The 12,417-nt window shown below is 44.3% G+C and overlaps 1 protein-coding gene across 10 annotated transcripts; it reads left to right on the top strand.

The window, feature by feature from the left end:
- The first annotated feature begins 574 nt into the window (after window positions 1-574).
- slc22a13a (solute carrier family 22 member 13a) lies at window positions 575-12,160 on the top strand. Of its 10 annotated transcripts, none has more exons than XM_086202920.1 (11): window positions 575-2,740; window positions 2,814-2,917; window positions 3,012-3,166; window positions 6,669-6,837; window positions 7,343-7,463; window positions 7,683-7,777; window positions 7,897-8,111; window positions 9,744-9,852; window positions 10,443-10,649; window positions 11,286-11,391; window positions 11,473-12,160. In XM_086202920.1, exons 1-10 carry the CDS (start codon window positions 2,366-2,368, stop codon window positions 11,341-11,343), a joined length of 1,608 nt encoding a protein of 535 aa, XP_086059046.1. In that variant the 5' UTR covers window positions 575-2,365; the 3' UTR covers window positions 11,344-11,391; window positions 11,473-12,160. The 10 variants fall into 10 exon arrangements, with proteins under 10 accessions (XP_086059046.1, XP_086059045.1, XP_086059044.1 ...); XM_086202919.1 differs by having other exon boundaries at window positions 11,286-11,374; XM_086202918.1 differs by having other exon boundaries at window positions 11,286-11,365.
- The last annotated feature ends 257 nt before the right edge of the window (window positions 12,161-12,417 follow it).

Genomic DNA, 12,417 nt, shown 5'->3' on the forward strand with positions numbered 1-12,417 from the left:
TTGAAATGAGTGTCGTAGATCATTTTTATTCATTTTTGCACATAGGGGACATAAACTCTGGGAAAAGTCAGTTTCACATTTTTGCAACTATGAGCAGATGCATGTGTGGCCTTGGGCGATGTAGAGGTTGGGGGTGGGAGGATGTCGTCTCTGCTTTTCGCGGATGATGTGGTCCTCTTAGCTCCATCAGACCACGACCTCCAGCTCTTGCTGGGACAGTTAGCTGCCAAATGTGAAGCAGCTGGGATGAGAATCAGCACCTCCAAGTCTGAGGCCCTGGTCCTCAGCTGGAAAAGGGTGGCCTGCCCACTCCAGGCCAGGGGGGAGGTCCTGCTTCAGGTGGAGGAGTTTAAGTTTCTCGGGGTCTTGTTCACAAGTTAGGGTAGGATGGAGCAGGAGATTGACAGGCAGATTTGGGCGGCGTCCACAGTGATGCGGGTGCTAAACCAGTCTGTTGTGGTGAAGAGGGAGCTTAGCCAAAATGCGAGGCTCTTGATTTACCTGTCGATCTACGTTCCAACCCTCACCTGTGGTCATGAGCTCTGGGTAATGACTGAAAGAAAGAGATCCTGAATCCAAGCGACTGAAATGAGTTTCCTCCTCAGGGAGGCTGGGCTCTCCCTTAGAGACAGGGTGAGAAGCTCAGTCCTTCAGGAGGGACTCAGAGTAGAGCTGCTGCTCCTCCAGGTAGAGGAGTCAGTGGAGGTGGTTCAGGCATCTGGTGAGGACGCCTCCTAGACACCTCCTTCGGGAGGTTTTCCAGGTATGCCCAACCGAGAGGAGGCCCAAGGCCGACCCAGGACACACTGGAGGGATCATATCTCTCGGCAGGCCTGGGAATGCCTCAGGATTCCCCCGGAAGAGCTGGTTGAAGCGGCTGGGGAGAGGACAGTCTGGGCTTCCTTGCTGAGGCTGCTGCCCCCACCACCCGGATCAACCAGATAAGTGGAGGACGACAACGATGACAATGCCAACGACAAATCAGACAGTTTTCACTCCATCAAAGATAAATTATGATGATGTTGTGGTGGGTGTGCACAAACACACCACAATGTCTGAAAACAAAGACTCAGCCTGTTCAAAATGCAATTAGTTTCATATGAGGGACGCACGATTTTCACATTTTTGTGCATTTGGAAATACGTAGAGAATCCAAGTTTTTGTTCACTTCCTCACCGCTGACAATGAGCAAAGAAGAAGAAACTGGGCTGATACGAAAATGTCAGGCATGTCTCGACACTGACGACACGCAGGTATCGTCCTGGTTCTCCTTCTCAGTGTGATTCAGAATGACGACCAGCTCTTCTTTATGAACGTAGAGACGTGCAGCATGCAGTCAGTCATGACGTGGACATTCTTGTCTGTCCAACTAAATAAAACCGATGTGAGAACACATCAATGTAAGAAGTCAAACTCTTGAAAACAGGCAGCAGGCTGGACTGAACGTTTACTCTGCAAGTACTAAAACTACTAAAATACAAGAAGTTCTCCCAGGTGGGGGTTTCTCTTGCACGTTGTCGCTGACATAACAACTTATGTCATCATCATCTCCAGAGGAACTGCAGGATGTTATTGTTGTCAGCTGGTCGACTCTGTTTACAACTTTCCCCCTTGCTAGTACTTACACAATACTTCACTTTTCCTCTAAAGTACTCAGTTACTACAGACTTTCTCCACTCGACACTGAAGTACCTGGTGAATTTCACTGGAGCAGATTCATACAAGAGCGTGTTAGTTCCAGAGTTCCAGGAGTGAGTGAATGTGTGTGTGCGTGTGTGTGAAAGTTTTAAGATGATAACAAAAAAATAACTTCCTCAAAAAACAAATGTGAGTGTTTCCGTGGTGATAAGCACAATGTGACAACTTTTACAACCCTTTACTGCGTATTATGTCTTTAACGGAGTTCCTGGCATTTATCTCTGTTACGTAACAGTTTTACCTTTCACGTGCATCCAGAGAACGGGAGACGCAGGTTTCACAGGTCAGCGTCATGTAAAAGATTAAGAAGAAGAAAAAAAAAAGTTTTCATCAGTGGAGCAGAACAGACTCACGTTTGCTGGAGAGAAGACTCCTGACGTGAGGATGTGACGGATTAACTCGCTTGTACTGTGACAATCTGGAATAAAGGTCGGTCAAAGCTGACAACTTAAACATAAAATGTCCAAAAATATATATTTCTGCATGCAGAGAAAAGCGCAGGAGGGAGACATCTGCTTTAAAAATCATTCTTTCAGCAGAATCCTGGCTGCCTGAAATGCTGTCTCATCCTTTCTGACGCGCACACTGGAGGGTTTAAACATTAACGGACATTGTTTAAAGGCCATCCTCGGGCAGCATCTCCAAACACAACCTCAGCTCCTTCAACATGGCGGATTTTGGAGAAATCCTGCAGAGCATCGGGGAGTTTGGACCCTTCCAGAAGATTACTCTCTTTGCTCTCTGCTTCCCAAATATTGTTCTGCCTTTTCACTTTGCCAGTGTACTTTTCATCCAGTCAGATCCAGAGCGTCACTGCAACACTGACTGGATCCTCCGGGCTGATCCTAACCTGACCTCAGAGGAGCAGCTGAACCTGACGGTGCCTCGGCAGGAGGATGGGACCTTCAGCAGGTGTCGGATGTTTGCTCCTGTGGACTGGAACATCAGCACCATCAGGGAGCGTGGGCTCAGTGAGACCACAGGGTGCCAGAGAGGATGGATGTACCACAACACCATGTACACTGCCACCATCGTCACCGATGTAAGTCATGACTCAGCAGTCTTACTTTGATGAAACTGTCCTTTTTAAACAAATCAGTCTCTCTTTTCTACAGTTTGATTTGGTTTGTGAGCAGGCGTATTTATTGGAGGTGGCACAAGCAGTGCTGATGGCTGGAATTCTGGTTGGATGTCTCTTTTTTGGACCTTTTGCTGAATCGTAAGTGTATTTGACCAGGTCGTTGTTCAATGAGGATACATCAAAACACACACACACACACACACACACACACTGATCAGGTCCTCTTCTCCAGGTTTGGTCGTAAACGTGCAGCTCAGATCCCAGTTGTTGTGATGCTTGTATTTACTGTGACCAGTGGACTGTGCCCCAGTTACCAGCTATACCTGGTGTCCCAGTTCATAGTGGGGATTGGCTATGGAGGCTATCGGCTAAACGGCGTCATACTGGGTAAGTTGACTTTTCCATTCAAGTACATTCTCATTACTCCCAAACTGCTGCTCTCATCCTCACTGCATGTAAACTTAACTTACCAAGTCCAAAAATGAATGTAATGTAAAATATTATCAGATAAGTTGACACCAATATAAAATTACTTACCACCCAAGTTATTTTTATCCCAAAAGTGTATGTTGCCTCTCATGTACTCACAAAAATGGGGCTTGAGCTCACAAAGATGCTACAGCCAACAAACTGAACCACTCAAAAACATCGACAAGTGCATCGTCTTCTCCATCCTGCAATCCACCCCCTTATTTATCAGTGGAGTTACCCAGACGCAACGATGACCAGGTAAAAGCAAGAGGCTCCATTCAGAATTCTCAAGTTTTTGATACTGGGATTGTTCACTGTAAAGTATCCAAAGTATCATCATCTTTGTGTATTTCAGTACTTCGAAATGTTCCGTAATAGAATTAGAGATGTTAAAGCTCTAGCATGTGAAAGGACAACTGTGTTTTGTTTGGACCAACCCGGACCCTGTCCTCCAACTTTTTAATCTGGGTGAAAGACGCTAACAAGTTAATGCGTGTGCTAGCACGTGATCCCGTGGGCGACTCGCTCCCGCCAAACTACTCCCACTTGACGTGGATTCATAATTGTCCAGCAACAAAATCCACAGGAGACATTCAGCCGGATCCCAACATGTTTGTCGTGGTTTCCAGGGTTGGCTGCGCTATTTTGAAAAAGTAATTGGTTATAGATACAAGTTACTTCTCCCAAAAAGTAACTGAGTTAGTAACTGAGTTACTCCACTATGAAAGTAACTAGTTACCAGGAACAGTAACTATTGGGTTACTCTTTTTAATTTTAAATTTAAAAATGTCATAGAATTAGGATTTTTTTCCCCCAACTGTTCAAATCCTTTTTTGAGCTTGACGTTCACTTTAGCCTACTCTTCATCAACGTATTTAGAAAATGTCTTCCTGCAGGCGGAGCTGCTCCTCTTCTCCTCTAAAGGAGTCTGAATCACCTGCTGACAATGCCGGCCTGTTTTCAACAACATCACGGCCTATCAGTCCGTTAAGTTCTGTCTGTGTCACAAGTTTTTGTGGAGCGGGGCAGAAAAATCCAGCGGTGGCTGCTTGGACGCGTGGCTCCTGTCCTCCTTTGTTAGCGGCGCTCCCGTTAGCAGCACCTGTTGCTATCACCGTTAGCGGTGTCAGCGGTGTTTCTGGCCTCTAGTTTAGTAGAAGCCAGGGCCGTTGAGAGGAGCTTCATTAAACTGGAGTTGCTGACACTGGACGTTGACAGCCTCTTTGCTCTGGGACGACATGACCTACACTCAACACGTATATTTTTAACCTTTAACCTCCACCAAGTTAAAGTAGTGCCTACATTTCCATCTTGAAAACGCCGTCTTCCCCCGTGACTCCAGACTCGCCATCTCTGATAGTTTGAGTGTGTGTGCTGCTGCGTGCTTGTTGGTGTGTGAACACCCGCCTGCCTGATGTCTCTGGTTGGCTGAACATGAAATCGTACTCTCTTAGCCAATCATTACTTAGGCGCTTATCTTGCCCCTCCCTTCCCCTCCCCCTTACCAAAGGAGAAAAAAACACAGGTATTTGCAGCTCCTGTGTCTGTGAGCTGAGCAGGATGGCGGCTTCAATTATAGCTTCAGTAACGCGTAGTAACGGCGTGTTGTAACGGTAGCGGTGACAGCGTTGTAACAACAGAAATTAGTAATTAGTTAGATTACCCATTACTGAAAAAAGTAATGCCGTTAGTAACGGCGTTTATTTTAATGCCCTTATTCCCGTCACTGGTGGTTTCACAGATCTTTTTACCTCCAGGTGGTGTGTTTTGAACACGCTACTTACATGGAGAGTGGTTACCTCTGCCTTACACTCCTCACGTTCCAACACAGTCACGTCTCTCTCCCTTTGGAACAGCACCTTTAGGGTTTACTGTCCTGTGCTGGCTGTAATCATCCCAGTCACAAAGGTGGCTGCTGACACATCATCAGCTGGACGTGAGCATCAGTTTATAGCCATAATTTCAGCAGGTCTGCATTAATGCAAGCCAGTCTACGAAAGCTTTGTGCTCTGTCATATTTTTTCGCTACAATTTCAGAAATGCACACATGCTGTATGAACAATTTTTAAAAAGCTTTTGTATGACGCTTAAGTAACTTTCTCTGTAATTCAAGTCAAACTCCTCACACTGATTCTCTCAGTCGCCCTCCCACAGCTCGGTCACGTCTGACTCAAACGCCAGTCTTGCGAGGGCTCACAGTGCGACTTCTCCCTGAGTGAGAGTTGGACACAAACCATCACAAACATCGTGGATCCAGCAAAGGGGAATGAAGCCTTTTCCACGATGTCGTCGGACAATTACAGATTCGGTTTGAGCTGCCGGTGCGAACACCGCTCTTAGTGGGAGGGCGTTGATGAAGCCAGTTGCCCCATTGAATCCGTTTTGGTGCTTTAGAAACTGATCTTGCTCTGCAATGGAGCAATTTCAAAACTGATCATTTCCATTATCAGACAAAAAAAGTTTGGATCATGTAGTCCAAGTTCAGAAGAAGAGAGAAATCCTGTTGGAAGTGGTGGGTTTTCCACTTGCGCTGCTCTGATTATGTCCTCTTGAAGTTGTAAGGCTTCAACTTTGACAGTATCTCACCCTCATCAGGACTCTTTCTTCCTCAAAGTAACCTGTAACTGACGGCTTCAGGTAAACGTAGTAGAAAAATATTTTCCAACCAATTTCAAGACACTCGCGTCAGTGAATGGCACTGAAATACGTTGTTGAACCAGGAGTTTCACTTTCACCTGCAATGTTTGGGCACAGGCTTCCCCACCGCCTCCATGGAATGCGAGGAGTTAAGTTTCTGAGATACTTCTGACCCATTTACCAGGTGATGGGACTGTAACCCAGACCTTATCAATACCTGTGAGAAAAAGCAGCAGTGTGTATAGATGTATCTAATGCCTGCGGCGTCACTCGTGGTGATGAACCTGGACCCTGCAGTTCCCCTTCAGAACTTCTACGAGCCACCCATTGTTCAGTTGTCTGACTCGGTTTACTCTCATTTCTCACAAGTCTTCCACCACAGCAGGTGTCTCTTTTACGAGAAAAGGCTCAAAAGCCCCCCGTACGCTCCCTGCTGCGCACCAAAGGGCAGCTAGCTGGCGAACATGTTGGATTTAAAGAACCAGCTACACGTCCCTGGGCAGTGGATACGGAGCATGAAGCCGGATTTGTAAAAGCGTTTGCTAACCCTAACCAGAGACATACGTTGTCTTCAGGTTGTTTCATAGTAAAAGGGAAATAACAAAAATCATTGTTAATCATTTCAGTGACAATGTTGTTATTTTTATAAGATCTTGTAGCCTTTTACTGGACCTTATCTGTTCCAGGGCTCCTTATTTTCAGGTCGGAGGGATGTCAGGATAATTAACTTTCTCTTTGTGTGTGTGTGTGTGTGTGTGTGTGTGTGTGTGTGTGTGTGTAGCCACTGAGTGGATTGGTGTGTCCAGAAGGTCATGGGGAGCGTGTGTGACTCAGCTCTTTGGTGCCGTTGGCCAGTGTGTCCTTGCTGTGGTGATCTACTTGGTCCGGGACTGGAGGCTGGCTCAGCTCGTCACAGCTGCTCCACTTGTAGTTGTTGCTGTTTACATTTGGTGAGAACTGTTTTCAACTTACGACACAAGATTTTTTTAATTTCAATTCATATTTCAAAGTTTAAGAGAAAACCATCAACATTTGCACCAACTAATTATCTGTTATTTTATAAATGAAAAAATAAGTAGTTGTCAAGAAATTGTATTGTTTGGAATTTTTAGGATTTAAGTTAATATTATGTTAAGGTATAACATATGTGCACAGTGTGTTCAACAAATTAAAATAATATCAAATGTAATAAGTAATGAAATAAAATATATATAATTTCAAATTAATGGCGGTATTTTCATTTGCAAGTTTTTGTTTTTTTTGTTTGCAAATCTACACACATTTAATTCTGTTAACATGAACCACAGAAAACTGAGCGAAGAAGAAGTGATTTGGCTTTAAAAAAAACAAACAAACCAGTGCAGCAATTTGCCTTGACACCGTTCTCAACATGTCATTTGAACGGCGTTGCTGGTTTGTATGTGACTCACGTGTCGCTGTCCTTGCTACTGCCAGGTTTATTCCTGAGTCAGCCCGGTGGTTGCTGGGCAGAGGGAGGGCCGAAGATGCCAAACAACTGCTTTTAAAGGTGGCGGCAATTAACAATCGCCAAGTCTCTGACTCACTGCTGGAAAAGGTACTGACTTCTCTAATAATTAATCAACAGCTGCTAACAACCGAAGGAGTAAATAATTCTTAAATAATGCAGATAATTCATCAACTGCAGCTAACGTTAACAGACAGTTCATTGCCTCTCTGACAGTGTGAACAGCAACCGTGCTCGCTTGGATTACTGCACTTGCTAATGTCAGCAAACGTTAGCATGATGTTGTGTGTCTACACTTGTGCATTCCAGATTGTTGTGAGAGAAACAGTGAAAAAGAGAGGCGTTATAATGCTTATCCAATCATCTGTGCTTAGGAAGTATTTCTTAACCCTAATATTTGCATGGTAAGTTACATTTTATATGTAAACAAAACTAGTCTAAACCCCAAAATCTTTGGCTAGATTAGATGCTAAAGTCATGATTCAGTTGTCTTGGCGTGATGAATCCTTGTCGCTTCCTCCAGGTTCTCCTTAAATGTGACCTACTACTGCCTTTCATTCAACCTGGCAAACTTTGGCTTGGACATCTTCCTGACGCAGCTGATATTTGGTCTGTCAGAACTACCAGCTCACATCCTTTGCATCTGGCTGCTGGAGGTCCTGGGGAGGAAAATATCCCTCATGGCAACGCTCCTCACTGGGGGCCTCTTATGCCTCATGTTGCTGGTCTTTCCTCAAGGTGAAGCTGATACAGCGGCATGGCTTTGTCCCCTGTTGCTCTTCATGTTACATCTCCATCCCACCGTTTACCGACCTAAATGCAGATCAGCTTCATGAAAAAAAGACGAAAGAAAAGGAGCCACCCAACAGACATTTGCAGGATTAAAGATTGCTAACAAGTGAATTGTGGCTTCAAGTGCTCACTAATAGCTGTCCTGCAGTTGCATGACAGCTTTGTGACTCCAGCATCCAGAAAGGAGTCAGCCGTGGTTATTTAGCTTGAAGCTAACGAAGACCGATGGCTAACAAAAATGAAGCTGTCCAAAAATATCTGTTGACATTTTCTCTCATAAATTTCTCTTCTAAGTTTGCTCTGACACTTTCTTATTCTCTTCTAAGCTTCGCTTTAGTTGTACAGACTCAGAAAGCCAATCTCACTTACCTCGTTCACCACGTTCATCAAGGTTGTAAAGAAGGAACTTTTTACTTTTGAGTTTTTTTTTGTTTTTTTTTTTGACTGACAACTAAAACAAGTTGTTTTCTGTTTTTGGATTAATTCCAATTTCAACTTCCTTCAAAGCCTAAAGGAACAGAACGTGGTAGATGAGGTGATGTGTGGTCCTCGCTGCTGGTCACGTTCACCTCTTGTTTCATGCAGCGGAGAGTTACTTTCAAAGGTGTTTCTGAAAAGAGTTGTGGGACATATTTGACCCTTTCCTTTCAGAGAACACGTGGTCTAGCACTGTGCCATAGGAGCTAATACAGGCAGCATGGAGGAGGGAGATACATGAGGCTCAGTTCATCTACAATTCTACAATTCTACAATTTCATTTAGCAGACGCTTTTGTCCAAGATTTTAGACCTAATTAAGGAAAAGTCCATAGGAAGCGCAAAAGTGCTTCAGTTGTGATTTGGTCACAGGTACTGCCATCTAGTGGCAGAAGAAGTGTCGCCCCCCCCTCCCTTTTTTTTTTTTTTTTAATATAACAGACATACAACATCACACAACACAGTTAGTGCTACATAATCACTACTACTAGTTAGTGCTACATAATCACTACTATTAGTTAGTACTACATAATCACTACTATTAGTTAGTGCTACATAATCACTACTATTAGTTAGTGCTACATAATCACTACTACTAGTTAGTGCTACATAATCACTACTACTAGTTAGTGCTACATAATCACTACTATTAGTTAGTGCTACATAATCACTACTATTAGTTAGTGCTACATAATCACTAAGTGCTCGGTCTTGGACCCTCTGACTGATTCTACCCCAAAGAGGAGAAGAGTCATCTGCTGCACTTGTCCAAGTTGAAGAGGAAGACTGTTAGCCTGTGCACACTTCTGTCTCCTTTTCATTGAGTCAGTTCAAACTGTTGATTGGTCATTTACTAACTGAAAGAGCCTTGAAATGCAAAAAAAGAGAAGCGTTTAAAACAGATGTTGTAATCCCCTGACTGCTTCGGCTCTTGGAGCATCAGTTTCACCAGTTTTAGCTTATTTGTCAATAATCATTGGATGATCTGGCTCAGATACTAGCAAATGTTAGCATGCTGGACGGTAGAATCGAGGCGTTGACTGGTGTCAGCGTGATCTTTGTTTACTTTTCCTTCGTGTGATTTTGTGTTGTTGTGTTGAAGGTAACGCTGTTGCTGTCACCACACTGGCAACTTTAGGACGGTTTTTCACCAACTGGGCAGGATCTATATGTAACGTGTACGTTCAGGAGCTGTTCCCCACATCTTTCCGGTAAGCTGAGTCAGCGATGCACGTCTCCTCTCCACACACCAGCCAGGTTCTAGACCTCAGTATGAAGACATTGTACTTTACAATTAACAGAGCAACTGCAAGTGCAAACAGCCTGTTTGTGAAGGGCACTTGCACACACACACACACACACACACACACACACACACACACACACACACACACGTTTGCTGTTGGTTTGCTTTTTGTTTTGGTTAGTGATCTTTAAGGACAAACTATCCAGTTCCAGGTTAAATATTCAACTTGCAACAAAAGCAAATCAAAGAGCTTGCACAGGCATGCGTGCGCACACACACACACACACACACACACACACACACACACACACACACACAGGGCACTAATCTTCCAGTCTATTTATGTATTACACCAGTGCTCTTCATCAGCCTCATATTCACATACTCACAGGATGAGTCAACAGTTCTATAAAGTCTATAATGCAGAGACATGAACACTGATATATCTATAAATATCCAATAATGACAGCTCACTATTGTCTGAGTGTGCATGCTGTACACCCCCCCCCCCCAAAAAAAATATATTGCTGACCTGTGAGCTCTGTCCCGTTGCAGACAAACGGCCTCTGGTTTGGGCTCCATTGTGAGCAGAGCTGGAGGGTTGCTGGCTCCGCTTCTCAACATGCTGGCCATCTACCACTGGTCCATACCCATCGTAGGCTTTGGCAGCCTCACACTCATCAGTGGAGCCCTGAGCTTCCTGCTTCCAGAGACCAGGCGGCAAGAGCTGCCTGACTCAGCCGACGAGGCTGAAGGCAACAGGTTAGCGGCTCGCTGCTTGTCAAAGTTGATCGATATTAATTTTAAACTGCAACGAATCGACAACTTAATCTTCCCTTTGCAATTGAAAATCCACCTGTCCGTCCATCCATTTTCTACCACTTCTCCTGTTGAGGGTGGTGGGGGTGGAGCCTCTCCCAGCAGCCTTCCCCCTGGACACGTCACCAGTCCATGGCAGGGCCAACACATAGAGACAGACAACCATTGGCTCTCCCAGCCACGCCTACGGTCAATTTAGAGTCTGGATTAACCTGGTCCCTCTTGATGTCTTTGGACTGTGGAGGAAGCTGGAGTACCAGAGAGAACCCAGCAGGAACAGGGAGAACATGGAGACTCCACACAGAAACACCCCGTGCTCCAGCCGGGGCTCGAACCTGGAACCTTCTTAATGTGAAAGGATAGTGTTGACCACTGCTCCACCGTGCCGCCCACAATTGAAAATGACTTCTGTTTCAGTTAAAGTAAAATGTGGCAGATTCACTCATGCTGTTGTAAATTTAAGACCCAAGTGAGGCATAGCTGTCCATTTATTTTGTTTATGTATTTTGTTCAGCGGGACGGCGTGATGACTGCCCCTGTCCAACTTAACCAACGTGTTTGTGCTCCTTTTTCTCGCAGGGATAAGATGAAGAGGCAACGGGAATCAAACCTGCACATCAAATCAAGCAAACTGTAGGCTGATGATGTTTCAGCTGCAGGTTGGTCAGGTGCTGAATCTGCTCAGGTGTTTTCACATCTCTGGCTCACTTGTGGAAATTATTGTTGGAAATTTGTAGTTATACTGGCTTTTCCACTTTGGACGCAGGATGTGATTTTGCTGAGGTGCCACCTATCCTGAAAACACAGCTCAGCAGTTGATTGGCCGCTGGCTGCTCGCAGCAGGGCGACCTCCCCCACACAGGATCATCTGGGCGGCGTAATTGTCAGCATTGTTCTCCATTTTGCTTTTACACAGAAAAGTATAACAAAAAATTGCAATCACTACTGTTCGTCACTGACTCATAAAACAGAAAAAGAATATTTTTTTCACATTTAAGGAGCTGTAACTATAAAATGTTTGGTGTTGTTCATTGTTCAATATTTAAAATGATTAGTACATAATGAAAAGAGGTATTTATTTTTCTAATAATTGAATAATAGACTAATAATGCAAGTGTTGATTGTATTTGTTAATCGTGGTTGCTGCCATCCTTCTTAGTATGTGAAGAATAGCATGCATATGTTTTTGCAGGATGTTTCTCTGGTGTTCCTGAAGTATTTTATTTAAAGTAGCTTTTTTTTATATAACCTAAACCATAATTTAAATATTCATTGTTCTGTTCGCTGTTTTCTGAGATCTACTTAAAATGTGTTCACCAAGTTCTTCATCAAACAGCTAACGTCCGTGTCTCTGATGATTGTGAAGGGACTCAGCAGTGCTCGGCTCACCATCCATTTGTTGGAATGTAGGTTGTGATGTCATGTGACCAGAATTAAAAGCCGGGACAAATAATGCCTCAGCCAGTTTTGGTGTAGAATGCTTTTGTTGTTTCATATCTGCAGTGTGAAACATCCCGTCAGAGGCTCAGCTGTAGTTCACACCCCCGCTACCGTTTCACCTGTAATAACAGTTAAAATGTTGAGTTGAGCATCACACAACCCAACAAAATGTCTCTTGTCAGCATCACATTTGATCCACCTTGTCATTTGATCTGTATGAGGGTCTGCTGGGAATGCGGGGCAGTAGGGGACATTGAGTCCAAATGGACCC

Source organism: Aulostomus chinensis, chromosome 5 (genome assembly GCF_037954235.1).
Source record: "Aulostomus chinensis isolate RoL2024-O1b breed Wild chromosome 5, RoL_Achi_v1.0, whole genome shotgun sequence".
Classification (NCBI taxonomy): Eukaryota; Metazoa; Chordata; class Actinopteri; order Syngnathiformes; family Aulostomidae; genus Aulostomus; species Aulostomus chinensis.